Raw genomic sequence first — 27,525 nt, forward strand, 5'->3', positions numbered from 1 at the left:
GGCGATTCCGAACGGCAGCCATTTTATACTCACCGAGAGGTTGCCAAGTTCATCTGTAACGTGAAGATTATCCAACAAGTTTGCCACGTTTTGAACCACACAGCATACTATTTCATTTCTTATTTTGACGTGTCATATTGAATATAGCAGACCGACATATGCGGTATATTTAAATTTTTTTCTGCAGTATATCGAATGTCTATAAATGATATAATTTCAGTCACGAGCTTTGCGGGGAGACCTGCTATAGATGGCGTTGGCTAACTCCTAAGTGCGAGACTTGATAAGGTAGCAATCTTTTTCTGTGGTCATGTAACCGCTGTTGCATCTCCGCGTCAGGAAAGTTTCTGACAAGGATAAACCGGGTGTCGAGAACTCGCGACACCTCTAAATATCCTTTGGTGCTTTAGGTGAGTATCTGATAGACCTGGGCTATATACCGCGCCCTATTTAATTTATACCCCACACAAACAATACTCATAACTTTAGATTGAAAACGGGACCAAGTCAATTACAACCCAATTAACCTCTTAAATGCCGTTATTACGATCAAAATGACGCCAAACAAAATTAGTCACCAAATTGGAGCCAGGAATAATTTGTTTTGTGCGAAAATGGCATTTCTTGACTTTTGAATCAATCGAAATTTCTCAATTTATTTCAGTTGGTGTCGATATGGACATATTCCTGATGAGCCTCTTCAACCTCATACTTCCAGTCAGCCTGTGTTTCGCCAGCTGGTAAGTATCGTAAATAGGTATTTGTATTTATATCTCGACAACTTGCAACATGCTGAACCTCCTTAAAGTACAGGATTTTGGTAACAAATTCGTGGCGATTCGCAGTTTAACAAGAGATAAATCTTGAAAATTGGTATTATTGTTAACACGTATATAGGAAATGAAGGAAAAAAAGTATCCACGGAGAAAAAAAAAGAGTATTTCTGAGGAGTCGAGTTTTCACTTTCTCTGAAAAACTATACTGCATTCTATTTTTACTCCTTAAACAAGGAGAAAATAAAGCGGCAAAAATTGGGGGAGAGGAAATCACCGTTAGCATTTACAGCGTTGCCAAAGAAGAATCTTGAAAGGAGGGAGACTTCCATCAACACAGGACCGTGATCTCTCGCCCCTGTGCGTTAACGAACTAGCAAAAAATCACGATGGGAAAATTTACTGCATCACCACCAGCTTTTCGAGACCGTCCAATTCTTACGGAAAGCGCGGAAATCATCTCAAGATGATCTGACTGGGCGGTCACGCCTGTCTGTAATATCACCAAGAACTGGTGAAATGCAGATGCGCTGAGTGAATATGAATAGTCAGAGCTGTAACTAGTGGGAAGCAGGTGTCTGGTACTGGACTAGAAAGGGCACCGAATTCACTCTTTAACCGCTGCTTACAGGAGGGTCATTCAGAAAGTAACGACTCGTTGCGCATTCCCACTATGAAGGTCAAGCGATCTTCATTTGACCATTTTTGTCGCACCACGGTTATTTTCTGCACACGAGGGCTAATTAGACCGGGATCTACAATTTATTGCCGATTCCGAACGGCAGGCTTGTTTTTTATACTCGTCAAGGAGTAGGTGAGCTAACCCCTCGATGCGGGACTCCCTGCGGTAGCAACATTTTCTGTGGTCATGTCGCCGTTTCTGCTGTACCCGTGTCAGGAAAGTTTTCTGACAAGGACGAACGGGGTATCGAACTCGTGACACCTCCAAACATCCTTTGGTACTATAGGCGAGTATCTTATCGACCTGGGCTACCGCGCCCTCAAGCGATATTTGTCATTCAAGGCCATCTATTATCCCCTCCAGTTTTCTGTGAGCATTGGTCGCAAAAGTTTATTTCTGCGGATTTAAAATGAACTGTCCGACTAAAAATCCCGCCGAGTGTGAAGTGCGGGGAAATGTTAGGCGTCCGATGCGAGAACCGTAATGCAGAGGCGCTGACATGAAAACATTGGAAGGGCTGAAAGTTGCTGGTCGTTCCATACGTATATGGGACTGCGGGTAAGCAGGAGAGAGAAGGTTCATTGCATTTTCAGAAATTGGGGGTACTCAGCACCCCTTATACTATTTATTGGGGGCTCAAATGGCCTCATCCCCCTGGTCACCTATGCCGTCATGCACATTCGTTTGTCCATCAAACATTACACACTACCTTTCTTTCATTATTGTATCGCCGCACACTTCCTTTAATCGACGATGAATTTCCGTAGGCTTCACTTTTTGAGCATTCAAGAATAGAATAATTTCGCATTAAGCAGTCGGCGGGAGTTTTGATGAGAAAGGTCATTTTAAATCCTCAAAATTAAAACTTTAGCGACCTTGAATGGCGACACGTAACCTGCGCGGCGGTAATACACAATTGGTTACGCCGTTACTTTCTGGATGAACTACATAAATTGGATGGGGGCTTCAAAATGCATGCTAGCGGCCCTGAATAAGGTCATTGCAGGTGCTCCAATTACGATCCAAAACATTCAAGCTTTAAGGGGAAAAAAAATTAATTCGGACGGTGCACAAAACCATGGCTAAGAATCATCGGAGAATTTTTTGATTATCAATGCTTCTACTCATTCCATAGAACAGATGGAGCCATTGTTCCCTACGAGATGAAACGAATTCGCATGTGTTTTAAAAACATCCAATTCGAAGGACGCCCCTCTTTGTTTAAAAAACGAGGAAATATTTCATAACCCTATGAAATACGTTGCGAGCACATTTATATATATATAGCAGCTGTTCTTTTTTTAAATTTCAAAATGTCGTGCAAGACAATGCATTCACGAGCTTCCGCAAACTGTCGGAAAACGGATGAGAGCTGTTTGATCTATTATTTTTATAATTTATTCACAGACTAACATCCGCATTAGTCTCGATTTCTCATCATTCATCAAGAACTAAAGCGTACCACTTGCGTGAGTGAACTCCTCCATTGTTTCCATATCCTACAGCAGTTGTTCTCGAACTGGGAGGGGGTGTCGTCGTCGTAGCGAGCTGTCGATCAGTGCTTTGAAGCAGCTGCTTCAAAAGAACCACTGCCACACTGTGTCTACGCTAAATTTTTTCAACTTATTTCGCAGAAACTTGCTCCCAAAATGAAACCTTTCATCAAGATTTGGTGCAATGGAAGAAAGACATCTGTTGCAGTCAACTTTTCGTAAAATGGAAACCGACTACTTCTCGCGCCTTAAGGGATCTCATTACTCTTTCGACTTGAAAAAGTCGAATTTTCAATTTTCAAAAATAAATGACTTCAAAAAATACTTCATTCGCTCGCAAATAAAATACTAAAAATTTCGCGTCAATCGGTTAAGTTGTTCTTTCGTAATTAAAGAAAGAAATACTGAATTATAGTGTAAACGTATACTTGAAAAAACTTTGAACGCGATTTTCACAGATTTCAGTTTTTGAGCTCATCCGTAAGATTTAAAGAAAACTACTGCCCCAAAAATTCTGAATTTTTGCAGGAAAGTTTAGTCAATATGTGTTAGTAGAATAGACCCCGGACTTTGATATCTGACCATTCGTTAGAATTTTTAAAGTTTGAAAAAAAATATATAAATTTCAAAAATCGAAATTCAGCATTTTTTTAAAAAAATACTTTCCATTAGTCACTTGCTAAATCCGAGGTCTATTCTACTAACACATATCGACTAAACTTTCCTGCAAAAATTCAGAATTTTTGGGGCGGCAGTAGTTTTCTTTAAATCTTAGGCCCCTTTCACACGGAGCGGATCCGCATACCCTTTCAAACGAGCGCTGAAGATGCGGACGAATCGCCCGCATCTTTAGTTCGAAATTCGTGCATAAAAACTGTTTTTTCGAAATTTTTGTAATTATTTTTCTCCTTCACCCCTGATTCAGTGCCCATAGGCAGCCTAGAGGCATTCTTTGGTGGTTTTTATCATTGAGCCTAAAGATGCCTCCATTCCGATCCTCACAAGTAGTCGATGGGAGAATCTTAAAATATTTTCAAAAAATTTTGAAAAAAAATCTGTCTTTTCGGAAAAATATGAAAGAAAATTCCAAAAACACATCCAATGTTCGAAAAATCCAATCCAAAACATTCGATGTTCCAAAAAAAAAAAAAATTCAGCAAATATCAAAGAATTTGCAAGTATAAAAAAAGGGAGGGGTTGGGACTTTCAAAATGTCTGTGCTTAGAAATATTCACATCACAATTCTGTCTTAGGCCGGGATTACACTATAAAAGTTTTGTAAAAGCTCTTTGATAAAACGTGAAAAATTCAACCATTAAGATCACCGGTTGCATTTGCTTGAATGCAATCGATGCGCCTATTGGTTGAATTTTTCAACTTTTATAAAAGATCTTTTACAAAACTTTATAGTATAATCCCGGCCTCAAGTACGGATTACACTATAAAAATTTTATAATAATTCTTTTAAAAAAGCAACTAATAAATTTATCGGTTTCACTTGCAATTTATTAGTTGCTTTTTCCAAGTTTTATAAAATAACTTTCATAAACCTTTTAGAGTGAAATCCCATCCTTAGATTAGTCACTTCTGAAATATAAAATTTCATTTTTTTAAGTTTATAGACTAAATATTGAGTAAAATATACTTGTAGGTATTCGGGGGGAACCACCAAAAATATTCAAGTGCTAGGGTCTTCAAACGTCTTAATTCGGCCCTGAGTGAACACCGTACGTGGATAACGTTGTTTAATAAAAGCATTTCTTTTAAAGTTTAAAAAAATTAAAAGATTAAAAATTTAAAAAAATAACAAATATTTAAAATAATATTTCAGATATTTATATTTTTAAATAATTTTAAAAATTTAAAAAGAAAAAAATTGAAATTTTTAAATTAAATTTAAAAGTTATTAAAGTATGTAGTCAATTAAATATTCGTAATGGCTTATAATTTTGGTCCCGCCAGTGGCCGTTGTTGGCAGGTTTTATTGTATAAAATTGTGAAATATGGACAAAAAGGCAGTTGAAGTTGCTATATCTCCATCTCAGAAGGAAACGGAGGGATAGACGTATGTAGGTACATTATATTAATGAGCAGGGACCATCATATGGTGTTTTTAAGGGTATTTATGGCAAATAATTAAAAAAATTCCGTGTAAAATCACCTTCAAAAAGTAGCCAAAGATGCGGACGAATTCGCTCCGCATCGTCTGAATAGCTCCGAATAAACCTATTGTCAAAACTTCTATGTGCGGATGCGGAGCCCGCACTTAGGTTTTGACACATGCGGACGACGTCCGGACCCGCATGAACATTTCCTAGGTGCGGAGATTTTTCGGCTCGTCTGAAAGGCGCAGTATATTCCAATTGTTAAAACTTCTTCCGGACCCGCATCCGCGTGAAAGGGCCCTTACGGATGAGCTCAAAAACTGAAATCTGTGAAAATCGCGTTCAAAGTTTTTTCAAGTATACGTTTACACTATAATTCAGTATTTCTTTAATTACGAAAGAACCAATCAACCGATTGACGCGAAATTTTTAGTATTTTATTTGCAAGCGAATGAAATATATTTTGAAGTAATTTATTTGTGAAAATTCGACTTTTTCAAGTCGAAAGAGTAGTGAGGCCCCTTAAAATCGGAAAACCATCTTCGGCCGACCACCGCTACTATTAATTAACAGTGTATGCAGCTCGTGCACATTCCTCTACGGAATTTCCAACCTGGATCTTCACGACGAGTCCAGCACGCTGCCCTTGTAGCGTACACTCGAATTCTTTTTTTTTTTTTAATTCACACACGCATTTGAGCTATTACATCGACAACGGGGATGATGAGAAAAGTTGAGGGAATAGAGAAGGCATAGGATCACGATACCAGAATGTAATCTACCAAGGACAGTTCGAGACAATCTCTACCTGTGCGTCACATATTTTTTGCGCTTTCTGCCTATCCCCTCCCCATGACAACACATCCTGCGTCGGGGCCATTAGACCGGAATCTTTCGCGGGCCGCCAAACCAGATATTTCATGGGCGATAGCCTTCTAATGCTAATTTTGTAGTGTGAAAAAAAAAAGATAACAGTCCCGGAACACCGGGCCTGAGCCCTACCCTTTCAAGTCAATGAAACTTTTTCACCTATTCACCTCGGATTTAGCACCCCTCTTGACAGGCAGCAATGGGTGGCATAGCTAAAGAGCTGCTCCCGTATTCTATCACAAGGGGCAAGTGTTCACAAACACATTTTGGTTCTCTCACCTATTATTTTTTTCCAGAACAGCCAGAAGAAGACAAAGGAAAATTTCGGCTCCTCACTTGTCTGATCCCTGGAACACCAGAAAAAAACACCTTTTTGAAATAAATTTTTAAATAAAAATCAACCTCGTTATACATCACCTTCGAATGATAAGTGTGTGTGTGTATATATATATATATAAAGTGAAGATGGCTCGCCAATAAGTGCTGTATGGAGGTTATCTGGCATCATTGAAAGCGATAAAAATTCTAGACTAAACAGCAGGAAAATCTTTTCAAAAGCGGGACGTATGGTCACGAGTATTTTGCACGCTAAACAATGGTGTGCAGCTTTCTTCTGAAAAAAAAAGGTTCATCTCGAAGTTCCCTAGACTAGAGCCCTGTCAGGCTAGGCGACAATTAATCTTGAACCACCCCTGCCCCAGTTGCGACACTGTTCGTGATTTCCGTGTCCTTTTCACTTGACCTCTTCATGATGGTCTCTCCTGATACCCTTACACTCAGTTCAACTATTCTATGAACGGATATGAATAGATGACAAACTAAGGGAATGTAGTGGATGCAAGAGCAATCCACACAATAACTTCTCAAAGTTCGAAAATATACAAATGACGGAGTCGATATTGAAAAGGACGCGCAGTTAGCTAGAACAAAAAGGAAGAATAAACGGCCCGAAACGTCGGTCTCCCCAGCTTGGGTGACAAATCCATAGTGATTGCACAATTACAATTCTTTGACTTCCCCAATCTTCATACTGTGGTCAGGTGTATTCACAGGGGGGCTGAGTGAGCCGTAGCAAATAGGCGGTTAACGAAATTAAACTAGAACGGAACAGAAACGGCTAAGCTTGTATAGGCGACAGGCGGCAAAACCAAATATCCACCTCTGCCTAGAGAGCGGGGGACCAATTCAGTGAGCGACCTATAACGCAAGCAAGCGAGTGATCAAAAATCACCCAAAGAGGTTATAGGGTCAATATCGAAATATGGCCCCATCTAAAGAGCCAGTCAATTCGAATTAGCCACCCCACAGGCCAATTCAAAAATTACTTTAGTTAGCCCGATAAATTTTTTAATGATGAGCCCCACACACCTCTAGGCCAGGGCTGGACATATTTCAGGAGCAGGGTTGCCACGACGACTAAAAAATTGGTATTGACACCTAAAATTTCCTTTGTGCAATTAGTAAATTGCGGGCCGAGCGCTGCATAAAATGTTTAAAATTTATAGCAGCACGTCTGCCAAAATGAAAGAGGGTCCCCTATGAAAAATGTCCAAAGTAGTATTATTTTGGACCTTTTCCTTCAGGTAAAAAAAAAATTTGGCAGCTAAAATTTTTTTTTTTTGTAAATTATCCAGCCCTGTTCTTGACCGATTTTGCAATTCTCTGTTCAAACAACCTGGTTTCATCCAGGCTTACTGCAATAAACCACTTTTTTTCAATTATCCTTCCACATACATCTTCACAAAACCGAAATATGGTTCTGGACATCAGCGTATTTATAATCAGCAAAAGATGGCAAAATTTGCATTGCCGATTTGTAAATGAATGTCATACTTCTACATTCAAATTGTACAAATTTCATTCATTTATTTCCGTAGGAAGTACCTGATCAAGAGCATCTTTGTCATTCCACTGACCGAAGACGACATCTGGGCAAATAAATCTGTAGCAACACATCACTTTGACAAAATTTAGGACTCCGCACTCACGGAAACTTGATCGTTTCAAAATATTTGTATCAAAAATATAGTTATCTTGATCGAAATCTTCTCAGGAAATGGAAGTAGAATAAAAAAATATAAATGGAACATATTATCAAACGAATTTTGAGCATCTCCCAGTCACTTATCCATCAATAGAAAAAAAAAGTTATGAATAAAGATATCCTTTGAGGCATAAGCTGATACAAGGGAGGTGGGCCAGAAGGAGAAACTGCACCCTCCCATTCGGAAAAAATTTCTACTATTAGTATAAGCAGGAGGGTGGAGGTGGAAAATCCCCCCATCCAAAGATCCTGAACCAACTTAAGCTGCTTTGAGGGAAGTGTTCAATGACTTGACAGCTAGAAATTTATTTCCAGAAACATATTAAAGCTGTTTCAAGATCCATCAGAGAACTCGAGAGTTCTATGGTTTCTGGATATAAAGGACATCCTGAAAGGCCCAATTCTTCATTAATCTCAATCGTTTTCATCACTGAGGTTGTAATTTAAAAAAATGCTCGAAACATGTGTTCAAACATCACCTTGTACTAGTTTTAAGAGTGAAAATACAGTGTGTAAAAATAAATCTAAATTTTTATATACTGTTCCCTTTCCCTAAAACTTCCTATTAGAAAGTTGCTGGCTTGTCTCTCCCGAGGACAACAAAAAAATCCCATGTTTTTAACTGTAATATTCACCGAGATATTCTAATTCAAAAATGGGAGAAAAGTTAGGAAAGACAGCACAAACTAACAAGCAACTCTTCTTTCATTTATGCTCTACTCTCCGTGCGTGCACACACACACACAGGAGGGACTGGGCAACAACTTTTTAATTGGAATTTCGAGGATCTCATAAAAATTTGAATATTTCATTTTACAATGCACTATTTGTGCAGAAACTGGTAAGGAGTGAATTTTGAACTTATTTTGAGCATTTCTTAAATTTGAATCCTACTTCTATGATGAACGGTTGATGAGCTAAAGGTCAAATCAAGACTTACAGGACACATTGTATATTTTGTGTTAAGGCATTGAGCTCCTACATGTTGTGAACCTCATGGGGGAAAAAAAAATCATTTGTTTATCCCATGACCAAGAGGTCAAGTGGCCTGAAGTTGGGCATATTCTCCCTGGACACAGCAGAAATTAAAATTTGAGTGCGGCACCAAAACATATTGTCCGAGAAGCAGCAGGCAGAAATGAAAGTTTGGAAGACTTCCCAGGAGGATAATGTGCTCTTGAAGACGTCACAAGTCTGTGTGACGTTGACACAACATCACAAAGTATTCTCAGGCCTACACAACTTTTTCGAAGGAAGTCGAAGACACCACCCCAAAGGAAACATCAGATATAGCAATGCAAGAAGAAACCACCATTTGCAACAATGTTGGGGCAATCAACTGCAAACTCTGGATCACTGCAATGAAAAAACTGTATAGAAGAATTAGTAATAATATATATATGCACATAATCCAATGCAACTTACCATCAATACATTTCAAAGTCGAATATATAATATTCTAACAAAACAAGTGCTTCAAGCCTGTGAGGAATGGTTGTCTTGTATTTAATGTAGAAAATTTTGATTCGTAAATCAATTCTGGGAGTGCTTCGACACATTCTACAAAGTTCTATACACCCACACAGCTTTCGACGTCAATCGATTGTATAAATATTTCTCCAAAGAATTTCTAACAAATTCGTGCTGCTTGCAAATCACTGCATGAGGTATACAAGTTATGTGCTACCATGTCTTTAAATTGTAGACGTGAATGACAGATGCACAAATCTTGTGTTTTGAAAGTATAAAGTGTGGTAGTTTTTAGGGATATTTTTCAAATGGGAGATCAGTTGCATTTTTCATCTTGAAATTGAAAAAGCAGTAATGTTAATACCAAATGAGAGCTGCAATGGGGAGGGGAAAAAACCGAAGGATAAATTATTACAAACTTCTCAAACACAGTTTACAATATTTGTAATAAGTGCAAAGTTTAGAGAGATTGGTTATACATCAACATATCGTCTGACTAAATATAGTAAGTATGTGAAGAAAACAGGTCCAGAGAGCACCAAAACAGTTCCATGGTTACTAGAAATGCGTTCTAAGTTTTTCGACATTGAACCTTAATACATGAATTTCATAAATCCTACATCTATTTCATTAAATTTTAAGTTAGCAATCTTATTTAAGATAAACTGAAATATGAAATAAACTGTTTATTTATAGCAAGAGATGACTTCTCGATTAAACAGCTACCTCAGGAAAACTCTTCCCGACACCGTGCACTAACCTCTGCAGAAAAATTCCTCTTAGCTACACGCTTGTGCAATATAGTCTCTACATCCTCTCCTCGAGTGAAAAGTGTACCAATGTGCAAAGTATTCTTTGGTACGCCAGACAGTTATCTCAGACAAAAGTTAAACAAAAGGTTGGCACGCCCATCATTATACTGTGGACACAGGGTTGGTCTCTGGCCATAGCTTTGCAAACTTGAATTTCTCCTAATTGATTAGCTCCATGAACGCACTCAACAGAGCATGCAGTAAAGTGAATGGTTTCAAATATTCACCAAATTTATAATTTAAATAGATTTTTTTTTTATGACAAGGGCTTGACAAATCCCCGACAAAAAGTTGACATGGCCGCTAAGAAATCTGTGTTAGTGCCTCAACTTTTCTCAAAGTGATTAGTGGATCCTGCTTAAAACATTTTTCAAAAAACCGCCAGGAAAAAAAAGATTGTAATGGAAATTGTAATGAGAATTAGAGTTTAGACAACAAAAATAAGTCGTACTAATCAGGAATGTTACAAGCGGGATTTACTGTACCAGTCTGAATACAACATAAAATTTGTCAAACAGTCAATGTTGGCTATACTGACATGGCAACATTGGGAGGTACCATCAAGTCCTGGGAAAGAACAGGGGAGGGGGAGAGAAGAATTGGAAAGTTTTTTGTTTTTGAAAGAGGCAGAGGTGGGCTGCGTGACTCTGAAGAACTTCAGCTGATGCCAAATTTTTTTTGTTGATTTTTCAAGCCCTGTTCATAACACAAAAATGCAGTTATATCTTTCAGAAAGGTTAATTTTTCCCTTCCCAATTATTTCTTCACACCAATTAATTAATTAAAATACAAAGCCACAACAGGTGAAATGCCCAACGAGGTGGCTGGGAAAAAGATGCCTATAACAAATATGGATGTCATATATTTCAAAAATACAGCAACTCTATAAAAAAATACACCAACTTTTTGAAAAGCCGTGACACTTTTGAGGTTTTGCTGTATTACAAAAAAGGAAAACAAATCCTTCATGGTAGTAATCAAAAAATCAATGTACAGCAGTTTTTTCCAAATGAAAGATCGAGCCAATATCATAAAGCAAAAACTACCAAGATATCTAGAAGATTTCAAAATCAACCTGAAAATGCTCAGCAAAGTGGAACTTCTGTTAACAAGCTTAATTCGTTCTGCCAACGTGTTTGTTATCTGAATCAAACTTCCCCCCACAGGAAATAAAGAAAACTCGCTTTATTTGGGTGGTTCTTTTCTACAGAGTTTTCCACAGATTCTCACATTCAACACATCTAACTTCATTTTATGTGAGGGACATATCCTTACTTTTCTCTTCCTCAGATGAGATACCGTTGATAAATTCTTACTGGTGTGTGCAAAAGAGATCCATCACTTCATCTATCGTCAACTCCTAGACATTTTTCACCCCCAGTTCATGGTCTTCCTTCTCACACAATCTCTTCGACAAATAGCGCTCCTATTCATGAGCTAGCCCTTCAAAGCCACGTTCAATAATCCAATTCAGCTGTTTTCTCGAAGCTGAATTTGAAAAAAAAAACCCTTTAAGCGTACATATACATGGCTAGAATGCTACACCTAGTTTCGCATCGTAAATATTTACACTTGCACGTATGTTAATTTTCCAAGTGAGGCATGCTTACTGGAGACTTTCGGGGAGAATATTACACACAACCCTGTAACACGAGTGTTGGCAAAAACAAAAAATTATCAGCTCAGTTGTGATAACGTGGAAATACATGAACAAAGCGCAAAATTTTTGCTTGTAATACGAATCATAGCTTGTTAACCGAGTCAAAATATTTGCTCGTTAACTGAAGTTCCACTGTATCGGAGAGTATAATCCAACCCACCCAGTAATCTTGAGTTTGCAGGGAAGACTTCTTACGAGAGTAGAATGGGAAAACATTATATACTATTTTATACAATTTAAATAGGCTGTTTTCAACTACTCTCTAGTGATCTCACATACCTTGGTATGATAAAAGCCGGATTAATGAGAGTCTACCATAGTTTCCCACTGATTTGAACTAAATTATTTTTCCATTTCATAACAATTGCCAAGTTCAAACATATAATAACCGCAAAGCTAAATTGCATTTGAAACTTCTGACCAGTTTCCCATGTGACACAACACATAAAGACCAAGATTCAAACAAACAAGCAACTGAACAAGTTGTGCAGAATTTCTCTAGAGCCAAAATAATAATTCATAGACTTCATTTCCTAAAAAGGTAATTTTGAAAAAAAAAAAAAAGATTAATGAAATCGAGGTTTTCACGGGGGCTAAAAAAAACAGAAGCTTGAATTTTTTATCTTGAAATATACACTCACACATAAGCCAGAAGTATTTTCAATCAATTACCACAGATCGTGTGGACAGAAAAATAGACGAAACACCATCAAAATATTCGTTCTAAGGGCTTGCCTTTAGAATAAATAACGATTGAAGGAAATGCCCAAACCCTGATGACAAGAACTTCAAAGACTCAACTCTGAGAGAAATCACACAGGAATCGAGAAAGAATCAATACTTCAAATCCCCTAAAATGATTTTTAGTTGATTTGAAGAACATAGTAAATACTGCATGGGAAAGAGAATTTAATCCTGAAGGGAGAAAAAGCTAACCCTCTGACTGCTCAAGAGAACAAAAACAAAATTTAAAGTACAGTAAACCATCAATTTTAGAACTTCAGATGTGGCAAAGTTCAACTGCAATTTCTCCCGCTTCTTTCGAACAAATATTGAATTTAACTAAATTCTTTAAATCATCAACAGCTCTTATGATGCTACAAATCTGCTAAATTGAAGGTTTACTGCACTGTCAGTTCTATTCTTTTCCATGCAATTGGAAAAAAAAAATCGATTTGGTCCTAAAGTAGAAACATACATGGGGAAATCACTGTCTTAATTGCTACTTCCTACATTGATTTTGTTCACAAAAATGTAGAGTGGCACATCATTCATTGTTCTAAAAAAAAGCATTGGTGCCATTTAGACTTATGGTTTGGTATTCAGGATATAAGTCTCTTGGGGGAGTGGTTGCAGTTGTTCATCCAACTGAATAAAAGAAAAAAGATTGAAACACATGCTAGAAGGCATGTCTATTGACAAAAACGTGCTGAAAACCACAATTGTCAGCTGGAGAATGTCTTTAATGCTATGATTGAGAGAAAATGAATATGAAAGGGATATTAAAAAAAAAAACAACCCCTGCCAGAAGTAGTAAAAGATGAGCAGCCAGAGGGTTACAAAGATTCATAATTCATTGATATATTCATTCGGATAATGCAATTTTTTAAGAGAGATTTTTGAGGGGAAGAGAGAAAAAGACACCAGCTGTTTAATATGGACCATAATCTGGAACACACCAACAGCAAGAACCGGATCAGGATCAGGCAGATACAGCTCAGGACAGGAAACTGCACCCAGCAACTGCCAACAGCAACACAGCATACGACTGCTTACTACAGCGCCTGTGGTTACAGACAACACAAAAAAAGAAAATCTCGTCAGTTGAAATGGAGATTTATTCAAATAAAAATTTCACCACCATCATATTGGCAAAAAAAAAAAAATCACAACACATACACACACACTGTTACACATTTTCGGTTACTATCAAACTACACAGCTCTCTACTTGATACATATTTATATTTAAAAAAACAAAACCGATATTTTTCATCACTCACCAACAAATTGTTATCAAAGCTACATTTGAAAGAAAAATAATCGCTCAGATGCTAAAAAAATTACATCAGTCGGAAATGCCATACATAAATTATGTGAAATGAAGGAATCAGATGAATTAAAATCATAAAAGGCATTACATTCCACATTTTGGGAACACTTTTCTACAGAAAACTGAAGTTTAAATTTCACTGGTACTAATTTTCTACAAGAGAAATGATTTTATCGTGGAGTAGGGAGAGGAAAAAAAAATTACCAAGACAGGAGAAACACAGAGATTTCCCGCTTAATTTTCTCTCTCCATGAACTCAATACTGCATTCTCAAGAGAAATTTTCTTATAAAGTATATGAATCAAGCAAAAAAAAAAAAATCACCTTTCACAATTTTTAAAATAAATTTTTCTGAAATTGTACGACATTATGACGGGAAAAATTTTATATAGATGTTATGAATAACTCACATATTGACGCATATTAGAAATTTTTTTTTACCTTGTCTGGTTGACATTAAATCGTGATAAAAAAGTCATTTTTCAGGCTGCTGATCGTATAAAGAACCAGTTTCATTGCCTTGTATTCCCTCAAACATTTCAACCGAAAACAAGTATATACTATTTATGGAAAATACCACAGTATTGTGTGAGAGATCGAGTAAGCATTATTTCATTGAAATAAAAAATTACTTATTCAAAATTCCGAGTATTTTCATCTACTTTTCTGAACAGTTTTTCTGCTGCTATAACATTTGTCATAGAGTAAAACGAGTCGTGTTTCAGATCCATGTAGCAAAAATTTGCTGCTACATAGATTGATCATCTCAGACATATTTTTTCACGTCTCTCCCAGCCTGAAAACCGCCCACTAGTCAGAAATCTACTTGACAAATAATTATAAAATGTGCCAGAGTAGAAGTATAGAGCTCCATACTGTCTTGAAGCAACAGAACCTTGGGAGACAGCATGGCGAGGTTTCTTCAAGGACAGACAACTACGCAGCATAAGGTCACCAATCACAGTTTCTGAGCCAAGAACGAAACGATCCGGGGAAGGTCAGTTATCTGATCCATTTTCTAAGAAAATTTGTCTAGTGCTACAAGAAATGTTTCAGCAGCAACAGAAACCCGAAAATGTGATGGTTTATAAGTGCTTGCCTCTAACCCATGGCTGTTTAATCCACACTTGCTAATTGAATTACTTTGAGAGGGGGGAAAATCAGAATTTATGTCAGCATGTTTACCATTGTAGAAAGAGATCAAGTTGAAAATAGGTTATCAGGACTTTTTAATTGAAAAAACCATAACAAAAAAACACTGTGCTCTAAGAAACAACGAATGTTTCTTCAATTTGTCAAACTTCAATCTATAGACAAACATAAAAAATTTAGGTTTCAGTCAAATATTTTAAGAGCCAAGTGTATTCTTCCCTAGAGCTACTAACCATACTAATAAATTTTAGGGAGGGGGGGGGGGTCAAAAACCAATGTTTCAGTCACCATGGAGATGTGGGACTTATTGAGCCCTACTATAGGCTATCTAATAAAAATAACGCAAGTTGTTTTTATTATTCCAACCTCTCTTAGAGCAAAATCAATCTATAACTAAGCATACTAAGACAAAAGAGTTCTTTTTTAAAGTTTGATCTGCAGATTATAGGCTGGAAATTCTGGAGGTAAAATTTTTTTAAATTTTAAAATGATCTTAAAACATTATTTCACAAACTATAATGAAAAACTCATTAAGAAAAACAAAATGGAAAATTAGAATATGGATATTGCCAAACACAAAAAACAAATACTTCTAGCAATCATGTTACTCTATAAAGACTTAAAATATTTTATGAAATATGACAATTTTAACCACTGTATCATAATTTTCCCGACGAGTATTGCAGTGCATGCCGATTCCTGTAAAAAATACGGGTAACAAAAGAGGGTTTTGAGTATTTTATTATGTGCGATCTCCCTGCTTAGCTCAAAAACACAAATATGGTGAATCAACAGTTCAGAGAACAAAAGAAACAACCTTTCAATCATTTCTCAAAGAATCAACTGAACACTTCAAGGACAGTGAAAATGATATACAGAGTATTAAATACAATTACTTCTCTTAGGCTAAAATTATGATATAGTTATTCAAGTTATTAATATTGCAGTTTTCTAGAATTTTTTTCACCCTCAAATAATTCAAATACCCAAATGGTAAATATTGTTTAGCTTGGAAAAACATTACATTTCCATGCTAGCAGAGCAGCCGGACCGACAAAATGACATTTCTTAAATAATGATTCAGGTGAATAATATTTGATGGAAAATTACATTATAAATCATGAGAAAGATGACAAAAAATTGATACTGAAAAGGACACAGTTTTGATTAAAAAAATGTTTTATAGGAATGATGGTCAAGCCAAAAATGAGTAAAAAAAGGCGCTAACAATCTTATACAAATGAAAGCTTGTTAGGTGTAACATGTATGGAACAAATTAACAAATCATTTTGCAGAGAGAATCTCAAGAGAAGCGAAGAAAAATAATAACCTTAAATCAAATGCCAGCACAGCAACAACGGTTCACTGCATTGTTGTCTTTTTATCATGAAGATGGTGGTGAATTACGGAAGTACAAGTGATAACAGCACTACTCTTTATAAGCAGCATCAATCACGTCCTGTACTTGGAGACCTGCTGGCGTCACTCTTTTCAACAAATTCTTCGTCCTCTTCTGGATTTCCGTGAGGAGTACGACTTCTACTGCGACTCATGCTTCTAGCTGGGGTAGGACTTCTACTTCGACTACGTCTCTCCCCATTTTGGCTACGGCTGCGGGATCTACTCTTTGACTTGCTTCTATCTTTGTTATCCTTCAAGCTTCTGGAGCGAGACCTAAGTATTAAAAGTAATTATTAACCCTAAGCACGAAACAAAACAAAAATAGACATACAATCTGCAAATAAAAACCACACACCGCTGTTGGCACAAAAAAACATTTATGAAGTCGTGCAATATCCTGGCACTGACCAACCAATCAAAATGTACAGATGAGAGTGCTGCAGTGTGTCATTGAAACAAATTTTTGATTGAGATATACCTCACATATTATACATTTAATGCTGTATATAACTCCCCCACCTTTCTGAAAACGGACATTATATTGGCAGGGGTGGAAAATGGAAATTTGATTTTTGTAGCAGCATTTATCAGTTTTGTAGTACTTTTAAACTTTTGGCAGTAAATAAAATAGTTTTTATATACATATATGCAGTAGCGTACACAGAATTAGTTTTTACTTTAAAAAAATAGTTATCTCAGCTCAGAAGAAGGGGGTGTCCCCCAAGGTCAAAATACAGATTTAATCTAGAAGAAATATATATATATTTTTAAATAAAAAAATGTTGAGACTTCTTGATATTTATATTTCTACATTCTCTACAATATCGACAAATGAGAGGCTTTTAACATAGACATTTTACCACATGGTATTTCAGATTTCAAAAATTTGAAAATGAGTGTATTTGTATAGTTACCTTGTAAACTTGGTAATCACTAATTAAAAAAATCACTACAGGCAAGACTTGAAACACTCATTAGAAAAGTAATTATTTTTTTTGTTTTTGCCGCTGATGCAAGTCTAAGTTGTGTTTTTTTTCTCTTCGGTTTCAAGCATTTTTGAACGTTTGATCTTGCTTCTTTTACCAGAATTTACTCATTTCATATTTAAAATGATGTTTTGTTTTGAATTCGCTCTTGCTCATTAGCTCAGTTTGATTCAACATACTATGAGATGACTTCTTTTCTTGGGTCATTCTTGGAATATTTATTCGAAATTCCCAGAAATTTAATAGAGTGATTAAAAACTTTGCCACTCTTGAAGACAAGACACAGCCCGATTCCCATCTCAGAGAGATATCTAAGCGTTCCTGGCGGATGGGTGTATTCGGAGAGTTTTATAAACAACAAAACAAATAAATAATATATATATATACTATACATAGTGATTAAAAACTATGGACTTAAATTATGTTTAACTTAAAATTAAATTTTTATTTAAACTATAGAAATAAAAACTAGAATAATGATATATATTAAACTTAGAAATTCAATAGAATGATTCCATATTTTCACAAAAAATTCAATCTGAGTATGTCTGTTTCCATTCCCTATTTTTCACTTATTTCGTGACCTTTTTCTCATTGTTACTTTTTCGGGATTTCGTCACTTTTCCATGATCACAGACACCTCAAATTTACCAACAGCTTTTGCATCACAATTCCTGATGGTGAAGACAGATTCGTCATTGGTTTCTCTAGTGTAATAATAAGTTTTTTCGTGAACTTTTTCATCATGTTAAAGGATACACAAATGTTTTGTCAAATACAGCCAGTCAGAGCAGTCAGAGAAAATTTACGCAATAATAATAAAAAAAAAATAGCTGGAAACAATGAAGGTTTTTTCCCATTCTTCTGCGAATGAGCAGCAATTTACATAGTCGGAGCCTATTTTATATGTTATCGGAAGCTTGAGCACACCAAATCCTGGAGAGGGTCTCAAGCTAATTCTATTTGTTGGATTGGATTTATGGATGCAAGGACCAATTAGGTCGAATTGCGCCAAAACAATTAACCAATTAAAATGTATTCTTGTTGTGTCAAAAAGTAAAATCACTCACGACAAAACTTAAATGTAAAACAGTGGTGTAGACTGTATAAAACTATATTTTATTACAAAAACCAATAGCTTTGATGAATTTAAAAATATGAAATACAATGCAATGGTCATTTAAAATGTCGCGAAGTGAAAGATTACTATTATCAAAAGCGGTTGTAAAATGAGGTGAACAAATAAAAGCATGAGTGATGACCAATGGACTTTGACAATGTGGGCACTCTGGTTGACACACACTCGATAAAAGATAAGATTGCGTGAGGTGGCCGTTTCCTATACGCAATCGGACAAGCTTTCCTCCTTTCGGTTAGTCCTGCAACTCAAATGCCAATGGCCAAGTGTGGGCTTAATGGCATGTAGATTATTTATTTGATTGTTTCAATGATCCTGCTAGCAGCGATGCATCACTTCTTGGAAGATTGGAAAATGGTCAATGGCAGGAATCAAAAGGCTAATGTCAATGTTAGTTGTTGTTCGAGCTGCTGTGTCTTTCTCACTGCCTGGTATTCCGACATGACTCAGTACCCAGTAAAATTTTACTGTAGTACTGTGATGGATGAGGTAATGTAATTCATGAAAAATGGCATGAATGAATGGATAAGTGTGAACTATAAATGATATCACTATAGATGTCAGAGTCACTATAAATGATGCATTGTCAGTGGTGTTTGTGTCATATATAATGTAGGGGCTGAAGGACAGCGTACAGTTCAGCCTAATAAATGAAGAATGTGTCAGGAAGTTTGAAAGATGCAGGCTGATTCTATTTGTGGTCCCAAGAAATCAAATTGCGGGTAGGACAAATGATGTTATCGAAAAGTCAGCTTCTATTGTATTGCAACTTCAAAGTTTAGGGGAAAATTTTGTTTTTGGCACAAGATGCAGAATTGAAGAATTTTGGCATTTTTGTAACAAAATGTAACAGACATCGGATTGTTGCAGCTTGTAGCCGATTTTCCACCCGTTTCCTCGGCAAGACTTTTTAATGAGGAAATCGGCTTGCATTTGCAACTCCAAGTTAGAAACCACAGAAAACCAACACCAGCCAACCACCATTGTGGCGACGGTTGGGTTCGAACCACGGTCCTTGTGATTTGAGACCATCACAGCAGCAAGAATTAAACGAAACATTCTGCTCTACTTTCCAACCAAAGCTAGCACAGTTGAGACAGTGCAATATAACACAACTTTCTTTTTAGTACAGTGTGCTTGTCAACTAGAAAGAAATAAAGTTCAAGCAATAAGCAACTGTAGTTGCAGAGAAAATATAATGCTTTTCTTTTTTGGAAACAAATTGTTCACTTTGAACAATTTTAAGAGAATGACTTGAAATAATGAGAAGTACAGTAGAAATTCTCAATTCGGAAAATCAAGTTACCAAAACTGGTAATTTTTTTATTAATTCAAATTTTAAACATGCCCAACTACCCAATTACTACATGGCCCAATCTTATATATAAATGTGAAAGTATGTATGTATGCTCTTTATACAAATCTACAGTTTTAGACCGATCATCGCCAGATTTTGCATATATACCAAACAGGTCCGGGATTGAACCGTAGGCTACTTTAAAACTTCGTCAGAGCTGGGCAAATGCCCGAAATGGGCAAAAAACTGTCGGGCAACAATGGTTTTGGGGCCCTCAACAATCACTTTCGGAACGTTTACTTTGGTTACCGTGGTTTCCAACAATGCGTTTCAGACGGGAATATATGCCTTTACAATGGTTTGTCACACCTTTAATTCTGATATTATAACAGTTTATTCCTTTATAACGGTTTGTCACTTTTCCAATCCTCCCAGTAATTGAAGAAAATCCGGGAAGAGCGCCGGGTATTTCTGCTAGCCTATATACAGGGTATCCTGTAAGTGCTAATGCGGCCTTTATCTCATCAACCTCCCATCGTATACGCATAGTTTCAATTTAAAAAATGCTTAAAAGGCGTTTGAATAATATTCGCTGCACAAACTGGACGCATGAAGTCACTAACAACAGAGAACAACAACTACAACGACAAAACTCAGAATAAAAATGTTCAACGCCAGCTGATGAACTCAATGCTCTGGCACGAAGTTAAAAAATTATCATTATCTACCAACATGCGAGTTCAACTGCAAAATGACTCGGCACTGCCATCATTTTCACATCAGTTGATCAAATTTTGGCAATAGAAGAATTCCCGTAGACCGAAGCGCTGGACTTATTAACAACTGGCAAAATCCATTTGGGAAAATAAACTCAGTTCAAGAACTTGCAAAGTCTTCCCAAGCATTGAGCAAAATGACCAAAACCAGGAGTGGCTTTGTGAGATAGCGATTCTGGCACCGAAAAATGACAGTGTGAACAAGATCAACGAAAAAATCCTAAAAACTATTCCGGGAGACTCCACATCTTACAAATCGGTTGACACTGTCACAGACTCAGCGCAGTTCTGCATCCTGCAGAATTTCTGAACTCTTTGGATATTTCGGGTGTGCCACCACGCAACTTGATTCTCAAAGTTGGAGCACCTATAATGCTTCTAAATGCTGCTAAAGAAATTTACAGACACCGAGACTCTGCAATGGCACCAAATTCTGCGTGAAGAAATTGCTCAATTACATCATTGAAGCAACGATTCTATCTTTATTCCACGTATCCCAATTATCACTGAAGAAATTCCATTCACTTTCAACCGATTGCAGTTCCCGATTTGTTTAGCTTTAGCCATGACAATCAACAAAGCGCAAGGCCAGTTGTTAGTAGTGGCAGGTATCAACCTACTTGAGCCCTGATTTTCACACGTACAGCTTTACGTCGCCTGTTCGCGTGTTGGTAATCCCAAAAATTTGTACATCTACACACACACCAGATGGGAAAACAAAAAATATTGTGTATCCACAAGCGATTGCCTGAAGTTTTTAATTAAAATATTAAAAAATAAAAGTTTTTTCTTACGTAATTTTTTTTGATTAAGAAATAATTAATAAGCTATACATTTATAAATTTTTTTTACTGGGCGGGCAACGTCGCCGGGTATCAGCTAGTTTATAAAATAAAGCAGGATTTGGAACTTGTACTGTTCTTCTCACTGATTCCCTTGACTTATTTAAAACTGTTGCTATACCTACAAGACTTCGGAAGAAAAAAAAACACTTAAATGAAAAAAAAAAGAAGAGAAAGCATACCTTCTGTCATCCCTGTTTCTGCTGCTGCGGCCTCTGGAATGGCTTCTGGATCGAGAACGCCTCCTCCTTGAATAAGACTTTGACCTGGATCTAGATCGCCTGAAAGTAAATACAGAACGAAAACTATCTAGACTATCTGACTGAATTCAACATTCACCATTACGTTTTCTACAAAGAAACTTTGTAATTTCCTCAAAAACATGCACTGCAGTTTGACAGCCATTGGCCAAAAATGCACCAGGAGCTTCAGGACCCCAGCACATTGCTCTAGTTATCTCCAGGTCTGACTACACAGTCCAGATCTTTTTTTATAGGGTTCCATTTTTGCAGGATTGGCAAAAGAACCAAGGTTTTTCATGAAACCCAACCCACTGGTTTTTTTTTCCAGGTTTATCATGATACTGGAGCACGAGGGAAGAAAATTATACATGATGTACCCTACATAAGTATAATAGACCTAGAAATACAGCAAAACCTTAATAAATCACTTCAAGTTATCAAAAAATTATGACTGCTTAAGCGGAATGAGGACTCAACTGGAGTGCCATCAATTAAATCATATAAATTAAAAAAAGTAATAACATTTATTAAAATATGATTTAAAATTACAATATTAAAATTTATAGATTACAAAAGAAAAAATTGAAATTTTGACCTTTTTTATCTCATTACTTATTGGTAAAATAAACTGGTACTTGATTTATACTAATAATTTTTAGAACTGGATTAGATTTTCCCCTTTGAAAATTACCAGAGAAAAACATTTGTATGCCACTCACTATTATATCACTAGAAGTGGTGTATTTACACTTACAGGGACGCTTAGCGGATTATAGTGCAAGGCGGTAAGTTAGGAGGGGTGGCAAATTCGTGGAATGAGTGGCCAATGAAAATTAGTGTGAAAAGGGCGGCAAAATTCATATAAACCACAATAAATCAACCTCTGCCCAGACAGCAAGGGACTAGGTCTGTGAGTGACCTAACGGTGTGCAATTATGTGAGTGACCAAAACAGTGTGCAAGAAAAGGGGGAGAGCAAGCAGGTTATAGTACAGGCTGGCAAATTTGAGGAGAGTACTCAAGAAAATTACTAGAATGTAGAATGGGAGAAGGGTGGCAAATTTGTAGCCCACAGACGGCAAAACCATAAATGCACTTCTGCACCTGAGAGAGAGAGAGAACATTATCATTCGTATTATCATAATCACGTTTCTTATTCAAAATATCGATGAGATACTCTATAATATGTGTATAAGTGTTTTTAATCATTTATTTCTGAACGATGTTCGAATTAAATAGATAGGTTTGTAAGCAGACTTCATCACAACTCTCATTTAAACTCTTCACCAAGAAATAGAGCCGCAGGTGGAGTAGTATTATAATCATTCCCTCGCTCGATTAGGCAAAGTGGGGATGCGTAAGAGTACCTACAAAACGAACATTCCACCTAGTAGTAAGATTGCAATGACCAGACTGACATAGGCGAGAACATCAGGTTTGCTGACAACTTCAAGAGGCGGCTGCTCCCTTTCACGTCTAGGGAACATATAAAAACAATCAGGTTTCTGATTGATTAAATTGTCGCATCGCTTAAAGGTCAAGCCGATGGATGAAAGTAGACAATGTAACCCCTTGCTTTAATAAGCATTAATATGGATGATTGTTGTTAACGGTCAACAGAACATATCCCCATTTTTGCTGCAATAATCTTCAATTAGACAATTTGATGTTAGTGTTCTAGTTGTTGCAAGATGAGACGAAAAATATGTTTTTTTGCACATGTACTGTACCAGTGGTTCCCAATAAGACAGTGGTTCTCAAACGTTTGTCACTCGCAGCTCCCTTGCATGGGGCATCTGCGGCTAACCCAGAATAGTTTAGTACAAGGGTGCTCAACCTTTCGGGGAGTGCAGGCCACTTCACTAGTTTTGAAATATGTCACAGACCATTGAGTTTTACTAATCCCCTTTTCACTTGGGAAGAGGGGGCTTGGGTAGGGAAAAGGACACGTTAGACCTCAAATGGACTTCCCCCAGCTAAATTTCATTACTTGAACAGTTTCATTTTGTTACGTAAGGCTTTTATGGTGACTTTTAAGCATATGGCAATGCTGTGAACCAGCTTTTTTTTAAAGGGATCTATAAGCTTCTTTTTAAAAAAGGGAGCTATAAAATTAATCTGTTCAACCCTCTCAAACTTTATAATATTTCTATGCAGCTCCACCATAGAAATTATATGCCAAATAGGGCCCAGTGAGTAAAAAGGTTGAGAACTGCTGCGATACAGTATTACAATGCAATAACTGAGTTTACAATATGTTTTCTGATGGTGTTGGGTTTTTTCAGGTTGGGCAAAATCAGACCACAGACACACACAACCCTGTATTTTTGTGGAAGCTTTTGCACCCTTGTACTCTATGATCAATAATTTTCTGGAAAACGATCATTAGAACCTGGAAATTCAGACAAAATGTCATAAATACCCTTTTTTTTTAAAAATTTTTCCTGCTATAAATGCCTATTTTAACATTTTTAAATTCATTAGAAAATTTCAAAGTCAATAAACTATAAAACTTGAATATTTTGAGCATTAAGAACAAAATAGATTTTTTTTTTAAATTTTCTAACTCTCAGTACTAAATATCAGAAAGTCCCCCCCCCCATGCCCATTTAAATGCAAATAAATGACCTGAGAGATAGAGAACTTGGCGGTGCCATTAACTTAGCTTTGACTGGATGGTGTTAGATATGAATGATTTTGTTTCAGATGAATGCGGCTATACCTGAGAGAAGCTGAGAAAAATTAGAAATGTGTGTTTCTTCACATGCCTCATTCAGGCATTGGACTGCATTGTATATATATAGCTGACAGATGACTGTTCCAAGAGGTCATCAGTTCATGGCTCACACAAGACTGGATAGGAGCAGACAGGGTTCTAGGATCCATGCTAACAACCATGGCTATTTATTATACATACATATTTAGTATTGGATAAAATTGACCACCCTCAAGAATGTGCGACAGATGCAGCACACACACGGGGGCAGCTTTAGTATAAGGGACAGGTTGGCGATCTTTGGTGACTTTTTTTCTGACGCCAAATATGTCCAACGGTTCGAGAAAAAGCCGCCAGACACTACGTGTGCCAGAAAAAAAACATCGCCAGCATAGAAAACAGCAAAAAACAATAAACAAAAATAAGCTCTGGATTGTTTAAACCAAAGCTGGTCCCCTCTGGCTATAAGTAGATATGCTTCGACCCTTCTCGGATGGCCATGCACATCAAATTTGAGTTGGGACCCATAGATTGAAAACACTTGGCTGTTTGCAACAGGGCTGCAACTAGACTGCTTGGTCACCCGCACATTTTGACGCCCCCTTGTAATATTGAAGGTGGTGTTTCAGAATAAAATTTACGCCCCCTTGGGTCCAGCACCCGGGGCACAAGACCTGCCTGTCCCCCCCCCTAGTTAGCAGATTTGAAAAACCCATATATGAAGCTCCAGTGACTATCAGGTTAAGAACCCCTGGTTTGTCTAGTGTGCAATGCTCTTGCCATGAAATACACAGATAGGAAATCTCAGCAAACTACTCAAGGAAAACGCATAACATGTAGATGCACCTTGAAATATGCAATGGCGTTCCCCTTTTTTCATAATTGGTCAGTGTCCAATCTTACAAATGACCATTCAACATAAGAAAGCAAATATGTCGGATAATTTTTGAGGGCACTGGGCACGTCCCTTTCACCCTTGCCCTGTTTCTGGGATAATGAGATATTTAAGGCACGCTCCAGACCCATATACAGTAAGGGAGGGAGCAAAATGATAAATTCACATAAAGCAATTGAATGGGAGTTTTGTCTCACCTAGAGTACGACCTTCGGCTGCGGCTTCTGGATCGAGACCTGGAACGGGATCGACGGCGCCTGCTGTCTCGATGATCGCCCCTGTTACCACCACGAGAGCTGCGCCTGGTCTCGGTGGGTCTTCCGTATCTCGCCATCTGGACGCGTAGCTCACGCCCATCCAGGACGTATCCGTCGAGGGAATCCATGGCATCCTCGGCGTCCCTGGTGTCGTAGAATCGGACGAAAGCGAAGCCTCGACTCTCCCTGGTGTAAGGATGCCTCGGTATGTAGACATCACCGACGTCGCCATATTTCTCGAACACTCTTTTAAGATCTTCGGGCGTTGTTCTGTAAGTCAGATTGTCCACCTTCAACGACGTCATGCCGTCGATGTTAGGAGCTCCTCGCGAATAGCTCATTTTTCAGACGATCTTCCTAAGCTTTGTTCGCAATTAAAAATAAAGAGAATTACGCTAATCATAAAACTCACATCAAAACCTTTCAATATTTCAACAAAACGGCGCACACAAATGGCGGTTATGATCGTCTGCACGTGTTGCCACCCCCAGACTCGAAAACATTTTCTTCCCCAAAGAATTTTTTTAACTGTGTGAAGCGCCGTCTAGCAATCAAATTAGAAACACGAGAAGAGGGAGTAGAGCTTACTCCTAGGATATGATCTTGGTTATTTGGCGTGATTGTCAATTAGCTCCAATATATTTCCTGGCGACGTTTAAAGTGTAAACTAAGGCCGAGATTACATTATAAAAGTTTGATAAAAGTTTTTTTATAAAACTTAAAAAATGCTACCAATAACATCATTGGTTGCATTTTCTAGAATGTAACCAATAATCTCTTAATGGTGGCATTTTTCAAGTTTTATAAAAGTACTTATAAGTACTTGAGTACTTTTATAAAATTAGTTATTATCTTACTTGAAGTACTTTTATAAAAGTACTTCAAGTAAGTATCATATTTTTATAGCCAGATGCATTTCGGTTGTGGTGAAAACAGAGTCGATATTTTCAGGTCCGGGGGTTCCCCTTCATCGGCCCGAGAAGCGAAGCGGCCCCCGAGCATGGCGCGAGTGGCGAAGCCGTTTGCGGGCCGGCCCATGGCCCACTCCGAACGCAGTTCGGCCTACAGGTGTCATCATCAACAACAACAATTTACAATCCACTGCTGGATGAAGGTCTCCTCTAAATTTTTCCATTCTGCTCTGTCTGATGCTTTAGCCATCCAGTTGACTCCTGCCACTTTCCTGGTCTCGTCAATCCACCTTCAGTGGGGACGCCTTCTCGGACGTTTAACATCACGGGGGTACCAATCTAGAATACTTGTGGTCCATCTGTTTTCCTGTCTTCTTGCAATATGTCCAACGCATTCCCATTTCAAACGTTTAATTCTTAGGTTCCCAACCTTTTCTTTTTCTCCCATTGCCCCCCAATGCAATCTAACCCATAGGATCCTATGTTATACCCGTAGCTTCTACCGCCCCCCTAGACCTTTCCATTTCCCCCAAGGCGGCGTTAACGCCCACGTTGGAAATCTCTGATTCATGTCTTTCCATGATACCATATACCGTCTAGCATACATATTTCCATGCTCCTTTGTGTTGCCTGTAACTGTTTGTATTGTCTTGCTTGTGAGTGTCCATGTTTCAGCTCCATAAGTCAGTGCTGGTAGCACACACTGGTTAAAAACTTTTCTTTTCAGGCATAAGACTCTTCATAATTACACAGTTTTTACCAAAAATGTTCCATCCAATTCTGATCCTTCTGTTTATTTCATTAATGATTCCGTCCCAAGTAGCAAGAAGATATTGTTCTATATCGCAAAATTACAGTTTTCAATATTGATCTATATCGAGCCACGATATCGTTCTGGCTAAAAAAGGCATAGTCAGAGATAAATAAATCTATATCGTGAATGTGATATATG

At 37.4% G+C, this 27,525-nt stretch overlaps 1 protein-coding gene across 1 annotated transcript; it reads right to left on the minus strand.

Annotated features, from left to right (window-relative positions):
• Positions 1-13,729: 13,729 nt before the first annotated feature.
• SC35 (SR family splicing factor SC35) lies at positions 13,730-26,157 on the minus strand. Its single transcript, XM_089245163.1, has 3 exons — positions 25,603-26,157; positions 21,736-21,834; positions 13,730-16,787 (listed from the first exon to the last, which is right to left on the minus strand). The coding sequence occupies exons 1-3, from the start codon at positions 26,001-26,003 to the stop codon at positions 16,562-16,564; spliced, it is 726 nt and encodes a 241-aa protein (XP_089101289.1). The 5' UTR covers positions 26,004-26,157; the 3' UTR covers positions 13,730-16,561.
• Between the last annotated feature and the right edge of the window lie 1,368 nt (positions 26,158-27,525).

This window comes from Pholcus phalangioides, unplaced genomic scaffold (assembly GCF_987345545.1).
Source record: "Pholcus phalangioides strain wild (caught in Gottingen) unplaced genomic scaffold, Ppha-v1.0 ptg000015l_1, whole genome shotgun sequence".
Taxonomy (NCBI): Eukaryota; Metazoa; Arthropoda; class Arachnida; order Araneae; family Pholcidae; genus Pholcus; species Pholcus phalangioides.